Source organism: Myiozetetes cayanensis, unplaced genomic scaffold (assembly GCF_022539395.1).
Source record: "Myiozetetes cayanensis isolate MyiCay16 unplaced genomic scaffold, myiCay2020 scf29, whole genome shotgun sequence".
NCBI classification, from domain to species: domain Eukaryota; kingdom Metazoa; phylum Chordata; class Aves; order Passeriformes; family Tyrannidae; genus Myiozetetes; species Myiozetetes cayanensis.
The window spans coordinates 136,813-157,338 of record NW_026087510.1 but is presented as its reverse complement, the minus strand read 5'-3'; the positions used below and the strand labels follow the sequence as shown (position 1 = coordinate 157,338).

At 59.2% G+C, this 20,526-nt stretch overlaps 1 protein-coding gene and 1 long non-coding RNA gene across 2 annotated transcripts in view; one reads left to right on the top strand and one right to left on the bottom strand.

Annotated features, from left to right (window-relative positions):
* Positions 1–6,778, top strand: part of LOC126644169 (uncharacterized) — a 99,009-nt gene extending 92,231 nt beyond the window's left edge. The window contains exon 2 of the long non-coding RNA XR_007629866.1: positions 3,866–6,778. This is a non-coding gene — a long non-coding RNA (uncharacterized LOC126644169). The remainder of the gene's footprint in view (positions 1–3,865) is intronic.
* Positions 1,830–14,193, bottom strand: MYBPH (myosin binding protein H). Its single transcript, XM_050323162.1, has 11 exons — positions 13,827–14,193; positions 13,471–13,605; positions 11,623–11,790; positions 8,972–9,060; positions 7,917–8,112; positions 7,086–7,225; positions 5,810–5,969; positions 4,918–5,054; positions 4,310–4,496; positions 2,401–2,442; positions 1,830–1,906 (listed from the first exon to the last, which is right to left on the bottom strand). The coding sequence occupies exons 1-10, from the start codon at positions 14,191–14,193 to the stop codon at positions 2,432–2,434; spliced, it is 1,590 nt and encodes a 529-aa protein (XP_050179119.1). The 3' UTR covers positions 1,830–1,906; positions 2,401–2,431.
* Between the last annotated feature and the right edge of the window lie 6,333 nt (positions 14,194–20,526).

Sequence of the window (20,526 nt, the reverse complement as noted above, 5' to 3'; positions counted from 1 at the left end):
CTGGGGGTGCTGCAAGCCCAGCCTGGCACAGAGAGGACCCCCAGCCCCCCGTGGTCCCCTGGCACAGCAGCGCCCTCAGATCTGTGCTGCGGTTTGTCAGTTCTGACTCCCACGTCCAGCTCATTCCCGCTGCTCTCCCGGCACTGGCGCCTTCCCCTGGTCCTTGCTGAGGTGCCCAGAAACCTGGGGATGCTCGTAAATTAAAAGCACGTGAACAGTCACCTCAGACAAAACAACCCCATCCAGTGGATTTTTCCACTCGGTGCTCTCCAGACCTTTCCCACTAAACGTGGATGTTCTGGCCCCCCTCGGTGCCCCGGGGAGGGGGAGGGTGTTACAAACCCAGGCTGTGCCCTGCAGGGTCGGAATGAGGGTCTGGAAAGGGCACAGCGGGCAGTGGGACAGTCTGGGCGATGCTGCCTCTCCCCCGTGGTCCCAAAGCCCCCTCTGCGGGTTCCGAGCCCTGCGTCCTAAAGAACGCCACGTGCCAGGGGCACCCAGGGGCCCATCCCCACCAGCGCCCAGGGCCGGCCGTGGGTGTGACGGGGACAAGCGGCTCTGCAGCCCCGACTGCAGCATCCCCGCGGTCCCAGCGCTCCACCCCCAGCGCGGCCGGGACAGGCGATCCAAGGATGCCCTCTGATGGTGGGAACGGGGCCGCTGCAGCACCCCCCGGGGGCAAAACACACCCCCAAAGCACCCCCAAAAACCTCCCAGAACCTCCCCAAATCCCCCCGATATTCCCAAACCCACAAAACCAACTCCAAAATAAAAAAAAAAAAAAATCTCAAATTCAAACCCACCCAAAATACGGGCAAAATACACCCAAATCATCCCCAGCCCTCCAAAACCCCCAAATGCCCCCAAGTCCCATCAAAACACCAAACCCTCAGATCATCCCCAAATCCTCCAAACCCCCCAGATTCCCCCAAGCCCCACCAAAATTTTCAGGGATTTGGGTGGGTTTTTGAGGGCGTTTTGGGATATTATGGGACTTGATTGGGTATTTTGATGGGACTTGGGGGAATTTGGGGGTCTTGGAGGATTTGGGGGTGATTTGGGGGGTTGGGTGTACTTTGAGCATATTTTGGGTGGGTTTGATGGAATATGGGAATTTTTTTGGAGGCAGTTTTGTGTGTTTGGGAATATTAGGGGGATTGGAGGAAATTCTGGGATCTTTTGGGAGATTCTTGGGGGTACTTTGGATATATTTTACATGTTTGGAGTAATTCAGGTCAATTTTGTGCTATTTTACAGGGGTTTTGATGGAATTTTGTGGTAATTCGGGGGAATTTGGGGGAAACGAGGAATTCTGGGAATTCTGGCCCCACCTGTGCGTGTTTGTCCTTCCTCACGCCGGGGGGAGGGGATGCTGGTGGCCGTTCCTGGCCGGGTCGCTGGTGTGGATAAAAAAATTGTGCTTTGATGCAGAAGCACCAACGGCACAGTTTTGATGCTGCTGTTCTTTCTCCCCAGCCAGGATCATCCTGCAGCTCCAGCAGGAAAACTTCCCTCACTGTCCTTCCCCTGGCTGGGTTCCCTCTGGTGCAGACACCTTCTGGTGTGTTCCACAAAGAGGGTCCTTTCATTTCCCAACTCAGGAATCCATCTCCTCCCATTGATAGGGTGGGATGTTATCTGTCCCCACATCACCCCCAGAGGTCTTCCCTCCACCACCCCTGGCCAAGGCAACCCCCCAAGGAGCAGGACAGAGGGGTTTGGGGTCGTTGTTAGGACCAAAGGCCCTCAGAGGGGCCGGTTTTATTGTCACAGCTCAGGACAGGCTCGGAGAGGGCCGTGCCAAGGCAGCCTCCCCAGAGCTCTGCCAGGCAGGGGCAGCCCCCCAGCAGCAGAGACCAGGGCATCACCACCGGCCCTGATCCCACCCAGCAGCTGCAGCATCCACCTGGGGACAGGGAGTGAGATCTGAGGGCTTTGAGGGCCCCACACTCAGGGATGAGGGGGAAAAATCCCTGCTGTGGCTCCAGCGCAAGACAAACCCAGCCCAGCCCCCACCCCCCGTCCTCTCCTGCCCCACAAAACTCAGGCACAGCCCTTTATCTCTGTGTTTCCACCCCACAGCCCCGTTTCACACCCCTTTATTCCTGGCCCCAGGCCCTGTCCTTCCTGCCCAACCCAAGTTTCCCCAAGAGCCCTGGCTGCAAACCGGGGCTGTGCCCGCTGTGCTGGGCACACCAGCCCCCCCTGTCCCTCCTCCCGGCCCTATTTAGAGCCCTCCCTCCACCTCCCAGAGGGGCAGGTTCCTCTCAGGCTCCTCCTCCCACCCCAGCAGTGCCTCCCGAGCCGTGGGGTGAGAGGGGTCCGAGTTGGGGTGACAGGGGCTAATCCAGGACCCTCAAACCACGCCCCAGCAATCCCAGAGCCCCCAGCCAGACCCACCTTGCTCTTTGTCTTGCTCTTCGATCCGTCCTCACTTGGGCACTGCAGGAGAGCACAGCAGACACAAAACCCCTGAATTCCCCTCGTCTTCCTCCCGTTGTGACTTCCAAAGGATATCCAGGGCACAGCCAACCCCCCCCGTGTGCCCCCACCCCTCATCCCTGCACACACACAACGATCCAAGCCATCCCAGCCCCACCAGGGCCCCCAGAGCCCTCCTGGGTGTTCCCAGCACAGGGACCAGCTCGTCCTCCTGCCTGGAGGGCAGAGGGCAGGGGGGGACTCTGCCCCCTCAGGGGAGACCCCCCTGCAGAGCTGCCCCAGCCCTGGGGAACAGCAAAAGGAGGATGAGGAGCTGCTGAAGCAGGTCCAGAGGAGGGCCTGGAGATGCTCCCAGGGCTGGAGCCCCTCTGCTCTGGAGCCGGGCTGGGAGAGCTGGGAATGTTCCCCTGGAGAAGGGAAGGCTCCAGGGACACCTTGGAGACCCTGCCAGGGCCTGAAGGGGCTCCAGGAGAGCTGAAGAGGGACTGGGGACAAGGCCTGCAGGGACAGGACACAGGGAATGGCTTCCCACTGCCAGAGGGCAGGGAGAGATGGGAGATTGGGCAGGAATTGCTGGCTGGGAGGGTGGGGAGGGGCTGGGATGGAATTCCCAGGGGATTCCCCATCCCTGGAAGTGCCCAAGGACAGGTTGGATAAACTTGGAGCCACCTGGGATAGTGGGAGGTGTCCCTGCCCAGGGCAGGGGGTGGAACAAGATGACCTCTAAGGTCCCTCCAGCCCAAACCATTCTCTGGCTTCATGATTTTGAGGAATAACTTTTGGGAAATCACATAAACAAGGTGTGTTTAAGGACACACAGGCACTGGAGCAGCATGTGGGGGGTGGGCAGGAGGAATCCTGGCTGTGGGACAGGAGGGGCTGCCCCGGGCAGGGGGAGAAATGGGGGCAACTCCTTGCAAGGGCTGCTCTGGGAGCACTGCTGAGGCAGGGAAATGTGAGCTGGGGAGGCTGGGCAGGATCCCTGGGCATAAATCAGGGCAGCCCAGGGGCAGGGGAGGAGGCTCAGCTCACAGCCACCCAGGCAGGCCTTGGGGGTGGCTCAGGACACCAGTGCTGGGGGTGCAGGGAGGAGCAGGATGGGCCCAGCCTGCAGCAGCTGCTCTGGCTCTGGGGCTCTGCTTTCCTCCCACTGTGCAGTTTGGGGCAATGTAAGGAAGAGATTGAGCTCTTAGAGAGTCCAAAGGAGGCAACAAGGATGGGGAAGGGCCTCGAGGGGCTGAGGGCACTTGGTGTGTTCAGCTGGAGCAGAGGGGACTGAGGGGAGACCTCCCTGCAGTTCCAACTGCCTGGGCAGGGGCAGAGGAGGGGCAGGACTGAGCTCTGCTCTGGGGGGACCAGGGACAGCCCCCAGGGAATGGCTGGAGCTGTGTCAGGGCAGGCTCAGGTTGGATCTCAGGGAAAGGTTCTTCCCCCAGAGGGTGGTTGGCACTGAACAGGCTCCCCAGGGCAGTGGGCACAGCCCCAAGGCTGCCAGAGCTGCAGGAGGGTTTGGATGATCCTCTGGGGCACAGGGGGTGATTCTTGGGGCTGGGCCTGTGCAGGGCTGAGGGTTGGACTGGGTGATCCTTGTGGGTCCCTTCCAACTCAGCATATCCTGGGATTCGGTGAGTCTGTGATTTGTAGGCCATGAATGCAGAAAGATGATTTCAGATGCTTCAAAGACCATAAACCCAATAAGGCTGTGCAGCTGCAGCTCCCCAGGGCTGCCCAGAGCCCTCAGACTGCCCCAGGACCACCAGAACCAACACAAACCAGGGACAAACCAGGGACAAACCAGGGACAAACCACCCCCCCCAGGCCGAGAGACCAGGGCAAGGCTCCTCCGGCTCCTCCTGCTGCTCCTCACCTTTCACATCCAGCCTGCAGTCCACCGAGGCCTCCCCGAGGGCGTTCACGGCCTTGCAGGTGTAAACGCCGCCGTCGAAAGGGCTGGGCTTGCGGATCTCCAGGGAGCACACGCCCTGCTCGATCATCGCGATGTACTTGGGGTCTTCCCGGATCTCCATCTGGTTTTTCAACCAGATGATTTTGGGCTGGAAAGCAGCAGGATCGATCGTTCGTTTGTTTGAAGCGGGGAGGGAAGTGAGAAGTCTGACTGACCCCCAAATGCAGCCACCTCCCCTCCCTCTGCCTTCGCCTCGGCCCTGCCTGGAGCTGGTGGCCATGGTGGGATTCACACTCGGAAGGATTTTGAAGACCCAAATCTCCCATTTTCAAGCCCAAACCACTACTCCACACCTCCTCCCCCAGTGCAGGAGACAGGACATGGCTTGAGTTACAACCACTCTCCCACCCCCATGAAGGAACACCCCAAACTTGCCCCAGTCTGACCCGGGGAGGGCAGCTGCAGCTCCCCACCCTCACCCAACCCCAACCCAGCACGATCAACTCTCTCCCAGCCACCTCTCCCAAGCCCCTGGTGCCCACACGTGGAGGTGGTGCTGTCCCTCTGACCTGGGGGAAGCCCCTGACGGAGCAGAAGAGGTGAGTGCTGTAGCCCCGGGTGGTGGTTCGGTCTGTCAGGGGCTGGGTGAACTTTGGAGGCTCCATCATGTCCCTCTGGGGGATCTTCTCTGGCTGGTAAGTGGTTTCTGAGGGAATAATCAGTTCTGGGTTGAGGCAGAGCTCGGGCTCCCTGGCTGACCAACACATGGTCACAGGGTACCCAAAAATGCTTCTACTCCCTCACACAGGCCAGGTGTCATCACCCCTGCCCCAAGGACCTGCTCTCAGCCCAGACCAGCCCTGCCTTCTCATCCAGCCCCTCCACGTCAGTGCCCAGTCCCTGCAGGGGTCAGGGGAGGTGCCAGCCCTCAGTCCCACTGTGACCCACCCTGTGGGCAGCGGGTCAACCCCGGGCCAGGCACCTCCCTGGATCTGCTGCTCCATCCCCAAAATTCAGCACAGAGAAACAGGAGCTGGTGGGCAGAGCCCCCCACTCCCTGTGTGCTCCCAGGGAGCAGGATGGAGATGGAGGGCAGGATGGAGATGGAGAGCAGGATGGAGATGGAGAGCAGGGTTGAGGGAGGCTGCTGGCAGGTTTGGCCCCAAGATGCACTCCTGAGGGGTCTCTGCTGGCCCTGAGCTGCAGGGTCAGAGGCAGGGCTGTCCCTCACTGCCCCAGCTCCTGCTTCCATCTCCCCCAGGGATGTCCACGCCTTGGCTGCCCCCAAGGGGGCTGCCCACGGTACGGGGAATGAGGTGTGGGGTGCGGGCAGGGTACCCCTGGGCTGGCCCCGGGGCCACCACAGCACCACCACCCAACACCCGGGAAGCCCCCGCGGGGTCGGGACCCCTCTCTCCCCACCACCCCCCCCCCCAAGCCCGAGGCCGGGAGTGCCCCCACTTGTCTTCTCGATGTGGGCCACCCCGGCGGCCACGGCGGCGCTGTCGCTGAGCCCGCAGCAGTTCTCGGAGAAGACGCGGAAGGAGTAGGTGTTGCCGATGATGAGGTCGGAGATGGTGCAGCTGGTGCGGGTGCAGCGCTCCAGAACCGTGAACCACTTCTGCGAGCGGGAGGGAAACGAGCCGTGAGGAAAGGCAGCAGGTCCGGGATGGAGGGGGGAAAGGAGCCGTGAGGAAAGGTGGAAGGTCCCGGGATGGAGGGGGGAAAGGCAGAGGCTCCAGGGATGGAGGGGGGAAAGGGAACTGTGAGGAAAGGTGGAAGGTCCCGGGATGGAGGAGGGAAAGGAGCCGTGAGGAAAGGTGGAAGGTCCCGGGATGGAGGAGGGAAAGGAGCCGTGAGGAAAGGCAGCAGGTCCCGGGATGGAGGAGGGAAAGGAGCCGTGAGGAAAGGAAGCAGGTCCCGGGATGGAGGGGGGAAAGGAGCCGTGAGGAAAGGTGGAAGGTCCGGGGATGGAGGAGGGAAAGGAGCCGTGAGGAAAGGCAGCAGGTCCGGGGATGGAGGAGGGAAAGGCAGAGGCTCCAGGGATGGAGGGGGGAAAGGGAACTGTGAGGAAAGGCGGAAGGTCCGGGGATGGAGAAGATGCCAACAGCGCACGGGTCTGCTTTTGCTGTCCTTTGCTACAAAACGGCCGGTGCTTTGTTGTATTTATTTATATCACACCATACCAGAAAGTTCTCTAACTATTTGCCTTTTTCCTTTTCTTTTCCTTTTTTTTTTTTTTTTTTCCTAAAATCAAGGCTCCCATTTCATCTCTTCCCTCTGGGGCCCCATCCACATATCACAAATATATAAAGTCCTACATTCTGTATATGAATATATAAAGTAGAGTACATACACAACCCTTTAAACTAAGAGGTTGATATCACCATTTCCAATAAATCTTTACCTGCAAATATTGAATCGATCAGAGCTGCAGCTGTACCAAAAAAAAAAAAAAAGTGTTCGTTTCTTTGTTTGTTTTGTTTGGGTTTTTGGGGGTTTTTTATAACCACAAGATGGATTATTTTTTAAAAATATTAATCCTTGTTGGATGTAACGTACCAATTAACTTGCACGCCAAAAAACAGAGGAAAACAAGGGGGAAGAAGTGCCTGGAAAGTCTTGGTGAGAAAAGCAGAGCAAGAACTGTACAAACTGATGTGTTATAAACGAGCAGGGTCTGTCCCGTGGCAAAGACCTCTCAGTGCCTCTCTGCACCAGGGCTGCCCAGACTCACCCCGCTCCTCTTGTCTGACTTCTGCACCCTGTAGCCCTTGATCTCGGCGTTCCCGTTGTCCACAGGGGGGGTCCACTCCAGGGCCACGTTGAAGCCCCACACATCCACCAGCTTCAGGTTCTGGGGGGGCCCAGGTGGCTCTGCAAACACAACCCCCCAGGTGACATCCCGAGTCACTCCCCCCACGTTCTGAGCCTCAAGCTCCTCATTTTTGATCTCTGCTCCCTCTCCTGCAGCTCACAAGGGATGATAAGCCATGAGGGGTGAGGGCTGGTGGGAACCCTGCACCCCCAACCAGGGGATTCACTTCCATGACCCTGGAGAAGATCCCACTGGAAGAGGGGCCCCAGAGTCCTTCACCTCCTTGCTGGTCCTGCCCCATCCCATCCCACCCAGAACAAGACCTGCCCAAAACCAAGGAGAAGAAATGAGCCCTGGAGCAGCTGTGAGGGGCAAGGGCCTGTAGAAACCCTGCACCCTGAATCAGAGGAGTTCACCTCCATGATCCTGGAGAAGATCCCACTGGAAGAGTGACCTCCACCTTTTTGCCAGTCCTGCCCCATCCCATCCCATTCCATCCCACCCAGAGCAAGACCTACCCAAAACCAAGGAGAAGAAATGAGCCCTGGAGCAGCTGTGAGGGGCAAGGGCTGGTAGAAACCCTGCACCCCAACCAGAGGATTCACCTCCATGATCCCACTGGAAGAGGGACCCCGAAGTCCTTCTCTTTGTTGCTGCTTCTGTCCCATCCCAACCCATCCCACCCTGAACAAGACCTTCCCACGGCCAAGGAGTGGAAATGGGCCCCGGGGTGTCCGTGCCTGTCCTTACCAACCACCTGGATGTCCAGGACGGCCCTGTCCTCGGCACCGTTGATCCTCACGCACAGCTGGTACTGCCCCGAGTCTGCGCGCTGGGCCTGCCGGATGTAGAAGATGGTGTCCCGCGCCGTGGTGCGGATGTTGACGCGGGAGCTGTCCAGGGGCTGGTCCCCCTTGGTCCACGTCACCTCGGGCTGGGGCTTTCCCTGGAGCAGAGGCAGGTTGGGAGCCACTGGAGCGCACGGCGGGCAGGACCAGCCTGCTGTGCCCGGCCCCTCCAGACCTGCAGCTGATCCCTGCCAGCCCCAGATCCCTGCCAGCCCCAGATCCCTGCCAGCCCCAGATCCCTGCCAGTCCCACCAGGGTCAGGAATTGGGAGCCCTCAGGCTCCAGGGATGAGGCTGCAACATGGCAGTTCCCCAAATTCCTTCACTCCCCCAGGTGCTGAGCTGAGCCCAGGCTCAAGCCCAACAGCACGGGCTTAAATCCGGCATCCAGGGAAAAGCCTGCCTGGAGTATGGCCAGCCCAAGGTCCCAAATTTCTCTGGGACATGTCCCTCATCTCAGGGACCTCTCACTCCCCCCTGCTTGACCAACACATTCCAGGGCTGGTTTTGCCCGTCCCAGACCATGGTGATGTTTTGGTGATGTCCCATCCAGGATGAGACAGAGCAGTTGAGGGGACGACCTCCAGCTTTTCCCACCAGTGCCAGCATCGCTCCCATCACACAGCCCGGCCCCAAAGGCAGCTGCTCCCCTCGAGGGGACCCCCAGTGTTGAGCTGTGGGGCCCTGGGGCTGGTGAGCTGAGGCAGCAGCAACAGCCAGCCCATGTCCTTGGGGTTGTCCCATTGCCAGCACCACCAATAAAGGCGTAGCAGGGGAAAAATGGGAGCTGGGCAGGAATGGGAAAAAGGTTCCTGCCTCATTTCCACCCTTGGCCCATGAGATACAGGACCAGGACAATCAGACCACAGCTGGCCCCAGGCACGTCATGAAAAGTCACTGCATGACCTAACCTGTAGTGAAAACACCAGGGGGATTAAATCCCACACCACCCACCTACCTGGAAAGGGATCATGATGTTCACGGCATCCCCGACATGCCTGACGTAAGTCTCCCGCAGGTGACGAGGCATCCGGATCTTTGGGAGCTCTGGGGACCGGAAAGGCGGGTCAGGAGACCAGGGAGAACACAAGGAAGTCACCTCCCACCCCTCACATCCCCCTGCTTGGCCATCAGGAAACCCACCAAGAGTCGTGGACACCTCTCACCCTCTCATCTCCTGGATGGCTGTGATTCCCTGCAGGGCCGTGGCCTGTATCCCAAAACTGTATCCACCCCTGGGACACCAGGTCACAACCCAGGGGATTGTTCCCTGCCTGCAGGTCATGGAGACAACGTGGGCCTGACCAGGAGAGCCCCAGCACGACCCACGTGGGAGTGAGGCCGGGAACAGCATCTCCCAGCTGGGAAATATTCCCTCCCCAGACGTTCCAGAGGTAACACAACCCAACCTCCAGCCCCCCCCACCTCCACCTGCCTGTGCCATCCAGGAGGTGCCTGGGACAGCCCCAGGCTCGTGACAAGGGACGTGTCCCCAAGGGAACACAACAAAGCCAAGGAAAACACCCCCGGAGGAGGCTGAGGGAGGGATTGTGTCCTTGTGCCCGGGGTGAAAATAGAACCTGTGTAACTCTACCACTCGGGGATCCTTCTGGAGAGGCTTTAGGGGAGCCCCTCGTGAAAGAGCTGAGTGTCTGTGCCTGGATTAAAGGTGCAGGAGCTCTGGGGAGGGGGCACGGCCAGAATTAAACCAGACTGAGCCAAACAGCTGTGAGGGTGGAATCCTGGGACACGCCCGGCGCTCCCAGACGGCTCCGACAGCTGAGGACGTCCCTCCTGTGCTCCTGCTGCGGCTCCAGGGACCCAGCCCTCCATCCCTGCTGCCTCCTGGGCTCGTCCCTCCATCCCTGCTGCCTCCTGGGCTCGTCCCCCTCAGCAGGGCACAGAAACCTGAGTCCCAGGGAGGAATGGGAATGCCGGGGGGGGTTCCCTCAGCTCCCTCCCTATGCCGAGGTGACACTGTCGGGGGGAGGACAATGCTGGTGGCCCAGGTGACAGAGTGTCAGCGTGGGGAGGCATTTTCCCTGCCCCAGGTCTCAGCCCCTCGAGCTGTCCCCGAGTCTGTCCCCGCTGCTGTAAATGCAGGGGGAGGGGCACAGAGGGCAGGCCCGGGAAAGCGGGATAGCCAGAAGGGAACAGACTCGGCAGAGAGGGGAGAACTCGGGCTGGACACACTTCAGGGAATGGGAACGGGAACGGGAAGGGAAAAGGAAAGGGAAAGGGAAAGGGAAAGGGAAAGGGAAAGGGAAAGGGAAAGGGAAAGGGAAAGGGAAAGAAAAAGGGAAAGAAAAAGGGAAAGAAAAAGGGAAAGAAAAAGGGAAAGAAAAAGAAAAAGAAAAAAAGAAAAAAGAAAAAGAGAAAAAAAGGGGAAAAAGATAAAAAAGAGAAAAAGAGGAAAAAAAAAGAAAAAAGAAAAAAGAAAAAAGAAGAAAAAAGAAAAAAGAGAAAAAAGAAAAAAAAGAAAAAGAGGAGAAAAAAAAAGAAAAAAGAAAGAAAAAAAGAGAAGAGAAAAGAAGAGAAGAAACATCCACCTCCTCCCGGAGCACAGACCCAGACGCCTCCAAGAACTCCTCCAAGCCTTTTGCTATGAAAAGCTGATGGTTCCTGGAATAACCTTTGTTGGTATTATTACTATTTTTAAGCAGCTGTAAAATCCAATATGTCCTTCAAGTACCAGGAAAACTTGGGCCTTAATAATTCCTTGGAACGGGAAAATGAGCCTGAATTTGCCGTTTGCTGTGGGAACCAGCAAAGCCTCATCCAGAGCAGCATCCCGGCAGGAATGTGAGCCTTGCCAGGCACGGCAGCCGCAAGTTCATTAGCGAGTTCAGCGTGATTGGAGTTCCCACGGCCCAGACAAGCCGCTCTTGCCTTCCCTGAGCTGAATAAATGGAGCTGGCAAACGAGGAGGTGGAATTTTTGGGATGAGAGCGTGGCCAGGGGGAGGAGAGAGGCAGGGATGGACGGGGACCCTGAGCTCCAGCCACGAAAATGGGGGGCTCTACCCGGGGACTCCCTCACCCCAAAGCTGCCCTGGCTGTGGGAGCAGCTCAGGGAGTTTCTCCTTCCCGAGGGAATTGGGCACAGGCCCGGAGAATAACCCCAAAATCTGGGATCAGAGCAGCTGGGTGTTCCAGGGGGGGTGGGGTTGATCCCTGTGTGGGCCTTTCACTCAAGGGTTGGACCTGAGGATCCCTGTGGGCCCTTTCAGCCCCAAATATTCCATGATCTGGGTCAAGGGTTGGATGTGATGTGTGAGAGGGGCAGAGGCTGCAGGGATGGACACCCGGGAATTGTGCAGGGATGGACACCCAGGGACTCCACAGGGATTTCACACAGGAATTCTGCAGGGATGGACACCCAGGGACTCTGCAGGGATTTCACACAGGAATTGTTCAGGGACGGACACCCAGGAATTGTGCAGGGATTTCACACAGGAATTCTGTAGGGATTTGAGAAATTCTGCAGGGATAGACGGGAATTCTGCAGGGATTTGACCCAGGATTGTGCAGGGATTTCATCCCCGGATTCTGCAGGGATTTCCCCCTGGAGCTGTGCAGGGATTTCCCCCTGGAGTTGTGCAATACTCACGGAGGATCTCCCTGATGAGCACTGGCTGCTCCAGTGTGGCCGGGGCGCTGGAGCCGCTGGCACCGACGGCCGTCACCCGCACGTGGATCTTGTCCCCGGAGCTGAGGTTTGGGACCGTGTAGCGCGTGGAAAGAAAAGGCTCCTGGTTCACAGCTTTCCACTCAGAACCTGGGATGAACCCAGCACAGAACTTCAGGTGTGCCAGGGACAGACAGACACCCCCCCAAACAGCAGGATCCCCCCAGGAGGGATCCAGAGGCACAGAACCCCTTCCTTGGAAAGATGGAATGATTTGGGGCAGCAGCAGGAAAAGGGACCTTAGAGGGGAAGTTGGGCACCCCCTGGCAAGGAGTGTGGGGTGTGAAGAGCTGTGTGTGAAGAGCTGGGTGTGAAGTTTTGGGTGTGAAGAGCTGGCAGAAGCTCAGCAGTGGAGCAGGACATTTTCTGCAGGTAAGAAAAGGCATCACGGTCCAGCAAATGTGGTCCTTGCTGACCAGGGGCACATCTGGAAGGAAAAATCCTTTGACCCCCCTGCCAGTGCACCCCTCTCACTGCCCCAGGGCAACACTGGGGCTCCCCATGTCCCCCAGCATGTCCTGAACCCCAGGCAAGGTCTGCTCATCACGTGCCACCGGCCCCATGGACCATCCATGCCAAGCCACCTTCAAACCAAGGAGCTTTTCCTGCCGGTGCCCTCAAGAGCAGCCAAATCCCACCAGCTGCTCTTTCCCTTCACCTCCAGCTTCCTGCTTGGAAGGGGCATCTCACACCCACCCCACAGGCAGGAGGCACAAACACAGCCCCATCCCCAGCTGGCACAGCCTGGCCTTGAGCCAAACCCTGCGGAGGCTCCTCAGGTAGAGAACAAACCGCCCGCTCACCAAAGGCCTGGGGCTCCCCAAAGTGTCACTGCAGCTCTCCTGCCACCCAGACAGGCCCAGGACAGCACCCAGCCCGTGCCCTTTGGGTGCCTCTCCCCCAGACCCCTCCAGGAACTGCTGCACCTTTCCCTGTGCCACACAAGGGCCTCCTCCTGATTGTCCCCTGTCCCCAGCCCAGCGATGGGAGCCAAGAATGTGTTGGCTGTGTGTGCCACCAGCTAAACAGCCAAGGATCGAGTTCCCCAAGGCCCTCAGACCACCTGGGTCTCTCAAACCCCTCCAGGCTCCTGCAGCACCAGCCCAGCAGCCCCAATGTCCCCCTGTAGGGGAGGTGACACACATGTCACCCACTGCCACCCCAAAGCCCAGCAGAGCTTCAAGAGAGGTCCCAAAACTCAAGTCTTCCTCACCCTCCCCTATTCCAGAGGCCAACAGAGAACCACAGATCATCACTGCCACCCACCAGCCCCCTCCATCCGCCTACCCACCCTCCTATAGGTCTGCTGACACATTCCAGCCCCTCTTGTGCTTCCCAGGATCCTTTCCTCCCTCATCCTCCTGCCTTCTCCCTATTCCTTCCATGTTTCACTTTAGGCAAACATGGCAAAATTGAGCTTCTTCCTCCCGTTTCCTTGGATCACCATCCCAACCCCACGTCCCTGCAGAGCTGGAGATGATCAGGGACCATCCTCAGAGAGCAGGCTGGTCCCTCCTCCACCCTCCAGCTGGACACAGCGGTGACATTAAACCCCCTGCTAGAGACATCCCAACTATCTGAAGCCAACAGGAAGCTCCACTTTTCCATGGGGAAAAAAGTAAATAAAATAAAATAACCATTTAAAATAAACGGATTTGGGCAAAGAACAGGAGTTGGTGCCTGGGGAAATGCGTTTCCAGCCCCCCCTCCCCACATGCCTGCACAAGCAACCCCCCCTCCACGCTCAGAGGCAGCAAAGCCCGGTCCTACTTCCATCCTTGCAGATCTCCACCAGGTATCCATCCAGGCCCGCCTTGCCCGTGTGCTCCGGAGCTTTCCAGGTCAGCGTGAAGGAATTCTCGCTCACCTCCTCCACGGCCAAGGACAGGGGGGAGCTGGGTGGCTCTGCAAAGAACCTGGGGGTGAGGGCAGCTCTGCCCAAGGGCAATCCCTCACTCTCCTCGTCTGCCACCCACCCTCCCAATCCTCAGCCACCCACCCTCCCAGTCCTCAGCAAATCCCCCTTGACAGCTCCCCCCCTCCGTCCCCTCACCCCGACACCCTCCGAGCCCCTCCAAGCCCTGCCTGTGCCCCCTCCCCGCTCCAGGGTCCCGCCCCGTCCTCACCTTCCTTGGGCTTCTCTGGCTGGGGTTCAGGTTCGAGGGCCGGGGGTTCGGCGGGGGGTGCTGGGGAACCTTCCTCGGGGGCTGGAGTGGCTTCTGCTCCGGCTTCTGGGGGGGTGGGAGCGGCTTCTGTGGGGGCCGGGGGCTCTTCAGCAGCTGGGGCCGGGGCCACTTCTTCCTTAGGGGCCGCTTCTTCCTTTGGGGTCGGCTCTTCCTTTGGGGTCGGTTCTTCCTTTGGGGCTGGTTCTTCCTTTGGGGCCGGTTCTTCCTTGGGGGCCGGAGCTGCCTTTTCCTTGGGGGCCGGCGCTGCCTTTTTCTTGGCAGCCACCGGGGCGGGTTTTTTGGCTGGAGGGGCCGATTTCCCCGTCATCACTGCAGAGCGGGGGGCTGGGGGTCAGCAGGGCTGGGGGTCTCTGCTCTGATTTCTCGCCCTGCTTTGGGGTTCCCGCTCCAGACAAGAGGTCTCTCCTCCAGACGTGGGGTCGGGGCTGCTCGCTGGGATCCCTGCTCAGGTGTCCCCTCTGCTGCGGGAGGGCTGTGCTGGGAGGGGGGAACGAGGTCACTGAGCCAGGACAGGGGCTGCGGTGACTTTTATAGGCTTGGGCTGGCACTTGTCACCTCCGTGCAAACCAATCTGCCTGCGCGGGCGGGACGGCCAGGAATAGCCACCCGGGACCTGCACATTCAGCAGCCCCCGCGGCCCCCTCCTATGGGATGGCAGCACATGGTCCCGGCCCCCCCACCACCCCCCTGGGCTCTCAGAGAGCTGGGCGGGCCAGGGCCGGGTCACCTTTCTTTGGGGACACTGCTCCTGTCCCCAGCACCCCTCTAGCTCGGGGCTTCCCCACGCCCTCACTGCCACCTCCTCAGCCACCCCCTGCCCGCCCCCAGTCCCCTCTCAGCCTCTCCAGGGACCCCTGGACCCCACATTCCTTCCCCAGCCCCTGCACTGACACCAGACCCCCCTAGTTAATCCTGCACTGACCTCCCCACCCACCCGCTCCCCGTCACGTTCTCCCACAGCCCCTGTGACCCCAGACCCCTCTGCTCCCTCTGTCCTCCCCCTCCTCACCCTCAGGCCCCCAATGTCTGAGGTTGGAACTCAACCCTAGGGATGATTTGGCCCAGCCCAGCTGGCCCCTCCCCTGTTCCTGGAGACCCTCACCCTGTGCCGTGTCCTCCAGGAGCTGCCCCTTCCCCCAGCACCTTGGCCATGGAGCCTGAGCACCACAGAACTCATCACCAGCCACCCTCCTGTCACCCCCCCAAACCCAGATTCACCCCAAATCCCTCCAGTGAGCCATGAAAGACCCTGAGTCCTCCAGGACATGACCCCTCACCCCTGGCCTGCCCCTTTCCCTCCCTCACCATGTACGAGACACTGCCAAAGGTGTCTCTGTACCCCCAGCCTTCCTCAAACTTGGGCTGGCGGTGTTTTCCCTGTTCCCCAGCTAATTCCCTGTGCCCAGGGAGGCAGCTGGGGAGGAGCCAAGCGGGCCTGGCTCTCCTGGGTGCTGCTCCAGAGGCTCAGGGTTCTGTGGTCCCCAGGAAACACCTCCAGACATGGACATGGGGGTGAGGAGACACCTCCAGGACAGCCAGAGCACGAAGCCTGACCTCTGCCAGGGCCAGGTGACCCCAGCCTGGCACCAAGGGGGTGGTTTTCCAGGTGTGGGGGGAACTGTGGTGACCCAGGAACCGGAGGGAGCGAAGGAAGAGCAAAGCCCCCTTGGCCGAGCCTGATCTGCAAAGGGATGTGGGGACATCCCAAAGAAGAGCCCGAGGGGTGACACATCCCAGCTGGAGCAGCAAGACCCTCGTGCTCCAGGGAGGGATTTCTTTTGCTGCCCTGGTTGTTTGGCAGCAGGACAAGGCCAGGACACCATGAGATGGTGTCAGTGCCTCAGGGAGGGCCCCTTTCCTCCACAACTATGTGATACCCCAGATGTTCCTCGATTACTTTCCCCCCGTGAGGAGGAATGTGGCCAATAAAACCTTCCCCAAAATACCCTTGGGATGCCTGAGGGATGAGCTCTCTGAGGCAGGAGGAGGTGACAGGGCACTCCCAGGCACTTCTGCTGCCATGGCCAGGCTCGGGCAGCTCCTCCTGCTCCCTGGAGCATCTGGGAGAGGCTCAGACTTGCCAAGTGGGTCACGAACCAGAAAACTTCGTACAGCTGCTCTGGCAAGAGAGAAGACAGTGCTGCTGCCCAGGGCTGGAGGAGACCTCCCATCTGAGCCCCTCCAGCTCCTTTGGCTCCCAGCTGGGTCTGGCACCTGGAGGGGACGATGGGAGAAGCTCTGGTTATCAACACCTTGACCTCCAGGGATTTCTCCCTGCCTTGACCCCTCCACTTGACCCCTGCACATGCTTTGATGACTCTTTCCACAGGTGGCCATTTCCAGACTCCCACAAACATCAGCAATCCTCAGGAGTCTTCCCTGTGCCTTTCCCAGCGATGATCTCGATGTTTAATCTGCACCGAAAACACTTTGTTGTAAAAAAAAAAAAAAAACAACCACAAAACCAAAAAAGAAGTAGGTTTCTTTTGATCAAGAAAAGCAATTTGGAGAGCTCTGAAAGCAAAATCAATCGATACCAACGCTGTGGTTCGTAAGGAAATGAGCGCTCGGATTCCTCTCCAGTTTCCATTTGGGGGAGCGCGGCTAAAAACCAAACGCTTTCCTCAGGGGAGAAGGAACATCAAGGTAATAATTTCCCTTGATTTGAGTGAAACTGGAGCTTTTTCAACCTGTTGGATGACGTTTGGGTGCCGTTTGCTCTGTTGACTCACAGGGTGACTCATAGTTCAAGTGCAAATGAATCAACAGGGTTTTATCACCCCGACTTATCCGGGCCACGTTACCGGAGTCTGTTGGCATCTTGTTGATTCCCACAGGACGCCTCACGTTGAGCAAACTCCAGCAGGGGTTGAGTGAACTCCAGCTGGGAGACTCTGCTCTCCACAGCAGGTCGGCCGAGCTGGGAGTCAGAGGATTTGGGAGGCACCAGACCCAGAGATGAAGGTTCCGGTGCCACCACAACGGCAGGGACGGGAATGAGGAGCCTCAGACCCCCCAGGTTTGGGTGAGGGACCTCAAACACCCCCAGAAACCATTCACTTCAGAGCTGGGCCTCGGTGATCCTCGTGGGTCCCTTCCAGATGGGAATATTCTGGGATTCTGACTCGGTGAAAGGGAGTCTGGTGGTGGAAATCAAATCCTCCACCTCAGCATGGAAGGGAACGTCACACCCAGTGGGCTGTGCTGGCTGTCCCTACAGGCATCCAAGAGGGTTGAATATTAAAAATTTAGGGGTAATTAAAAATATCAGCCTGTTTTTGCCTGGAACTCCAAGTATTTCAGGACTTTGCTGGAATGCAGGTTCTCCCTGATTCCCAGGGATTCTCTTCCTACAGGAAGCTGGGACTTTTTATACTGGTTTTTAAACCCACATTTCCAGTGCACTGATGTGTTCCCTTAGTTATCTTCCAGGTAACTTTGGTCTAAACAGGGACAGTGTCATTTATTCCCTAAAGAGTCAGATCCCCCTCACGCCATCCCAGCCCCCTGGTGACACAGCACAGGCACCCCCAGCTGGGTTTATTGGCAGGACCCCATTCCAAAGGGGCAAATCTGTCCCACAAAAGCATCAGATTGATCCATCCCCCCAGATTTTCCAGGAGATCAGAGACCTGCCGGGCGGGAATGAGGGGAAGCCTCGGCGGCGCCTTCCCCACTACAACAGCTGAGTGGAGAGAGGGCAGATCCTTCCAACAGCTGGGGCAAACCCTGAAGGCTTCAGAGATTGGGACCATCCCTGGCCAAGGCTCAGCATTAGGCAGGAGGGGGGGAGACCTCCCCACCTGTGCTCTGTCAAGCAGAGATGCCAAAGGCCTGGAACAAACCAAGAGCTCATTTCCTCCCTCTGGGAAGGGCTCCCCGGAGCTGTAAAATCCTCCAAGCTCATCCCATAAACGTCTCTGGGGTCCTGGTGGGCTCTTCACAGCCCAGCAGGGCTGGAACAGCAGTGGGATGTCACAGCTGGGTCACCACGGGCCACCATGGGCCTCAACAGGGCAGGGTACAGAGCCAGGCTCCGGGGGATGGTCAGTGAGGACAGTCACCCACCCCCTGTGCCCTGGGAAGGGGACACCAGCACTGAGAGGGTCCCCAGGGCCATCCCCAGTGGGACACACTCAAAGCCACCCAACAGGAGAGGGCAGGAACCGTCCCCACCTCCTACATCCAGCTCTGAACACGTGACGTGGACTGTGAGTCCGTGGGAGGCACCTCAGATGGCCAGGAAAGCTCCCAGACCCCTGGATTCCAGCAGAAGGGAGGTGACCAAACCCGTCTGTGCTGCTGGTTAGTGGTGACACTTCCCATGGGGGGCTGTCCCCTCCTTTCAGCTGCTTCCCCCCTCCTGCCCCTGCCTGTCCCCTCTCCAGGGGGGTAAGTCAGACCTTTAGGGTGGTTAAGTCAGACCTGCAGAGGGGTTTAGGTCAGACCTGCAGAGGGGTTTAGGTCAGACCTTTAGGGTGGTTAAGTCAGACCTGCAGAGGGGTTTAGGTCAGACCTGAAGAGGGGTTTAGGTCAGACCTCCAGAGGGGTTTAGGTCAGACCTCCAAAAACCCAGGGAGCTCATGTGGAAAACACACAGTGGCCAACCACAAACAGCAGGGGGGGTGGCTCAGTGCCCTGCTCGGCACCTCCCACCTCCCACCCCCCATCCCATTCCTGTTCCCATTCCCAGCTCCGGCTCCAGCATTTCCAGCCTCGCCGTCACCGCGATATTCGCAGGCGCTGAGTCAAGGGCCGGGGCAGCAGCAGGTGGGCCCCGGGCAGGGTTTCCATTTGTCTGTCACACGCAAGTGGACTGTTACTTCACCCCCCAGCAATGACTGAGGGCAGGGGCTGCAGGGACACAGCCCCAGTCCCACTCCCAAAGCCCCCCTGGCTGCGGTGCCACCCCTGAGGTTGGAGATTTATCAAGTGTTGTCTCCAAAATGTCCTTGTCAGTTCTGGAAAACACAACCAGGCAGTAAAGGGGCATCAGCAGGAGGGTTTCTGAGGCACTGAAGGATGCCTCTTGCCCGATGGGCATCCCCTGGCTGGCACAGGCTCCGGGGCCATCCCTGGGGCTGGATGCATCCCAGCTCACACCAGCAGCACTCACAGTCACCATGGGGACTCACTGAACTCTCTTCCCTCATGGGAAGGGCTACCCAGCCCTGGCATAGGTGCCCCTGGCAGCGCTGGGGTCACCACTCCTGGAGGAGCTTCTGAGACGTGTGGATGTGGCGCTTGGGGACAGGGGTTAGAGGTGACCATGGCAGGGCTGGGCTGAGGGTTGGACTTGATCCACCCTAAATGATTCTCTAATTCCATGAGCAGCTGGGGTTCACCCCCCCCACCAGGCCCCCCAACATCAACTCCCGGGGCAGCACAGGGGGCCCAGCCCTGAACTCATGCCGGGACCAGGAGCTGCTGCAGGACCTGGGGGTGCAAACAGGAACCGACCTTTGGGGTGTTGTTTGGGGGCTGGGATGGGATCGTTCTCCTCCCAGCTGGATGGGGCAGAGCAACAGGAAAACCCACGCAGGGCTGGCCCAAATTTGCCCTGGGACTCGCTGGGAGCTGAGCCAGGGAGGGCTCCGTGTCCCCTCCAGCCCGGGGACAGCCCTGAGAAAACCATCCCAGGGAGCCACAACCTCACAGAACCACAGAGTCACCCCCAAGAGTCACCCCCTGTGCCCCAGGGGATCATCCTGCAGCTCTGGCAGCCTTGGGGCTGTGCCCACTGCCCTGGGGAGCCTGTTCAGTGCCAACCACCCTCTGGGGGAAGAACCTTTCCCTGAGATCCACCCTGAGCCTGCCCTGACACAGCTCCAGCCATTCCCTGGGGGCTGTCCCTGGTCCCCCCAGAGCAGAGCTCAGTCCTGCCCCTCCTCTGCCCCTGCCCAGGCAGTTGGAACTGCAGGGAGGTCTCCCCTCAGTCTCCTCTGCTCCAGCTGAACACACCAAGTGCCCTCAGCCCCTCGAGGCCCTTCCCCATCTTGGTTGCCTCCTTTGGACACTCTCTAATGGCTTATCCTATAAGTGGGTGATATTTTAACCTGCTCTGTGCTTGTATCCCAAGGAATTACTTGCTCCAAACCCCCCCTGCCAGTGAACAAACACCAGACTCGTTTTGCTGAGGGAGCCCCAGCCCTTCCCAAACTCTTTTTCCTCCATCCCAAGCGGTTCCTCGGCGCTCTCTGTGGGCCATCCCCTCTCCCCGTCGTGGCAGGGGGGGCACAGCACACCCCGGACCAGCAGCTGCCCGAGGGCAGTGACCCCCAGCAGCTGCAGCCGGGCCGGGACGTGCCGGGCGGGCAGGAACCCTCACGCACCCTGGCACCGCATCCACCACCTGCCAGGAGTGGTGCCAGCCCCGGGGAGGGGGCTCTGCTCTGCCTTTGGGGGGGACTTTTCCAGCCTGCCCAATCTCCAGGGCTGCCAGAGGAGCTCACCTAGGACAGGCAGGAGGGGACAGCCCCGCTCTGCCCGCAGTCACCTCTACCAAGGCTTGGGGACTCCGGTGAGGCTCTGTCACCTCCTACCCCCCCCCGGGTCTGCAAACAGCGCCTCGGCTTTTCCTTCTGCAGTAAACCAGGTGTCAGGAAGCCCCAAAGTGTCCCCAGACTGGTTTATCCAGGAT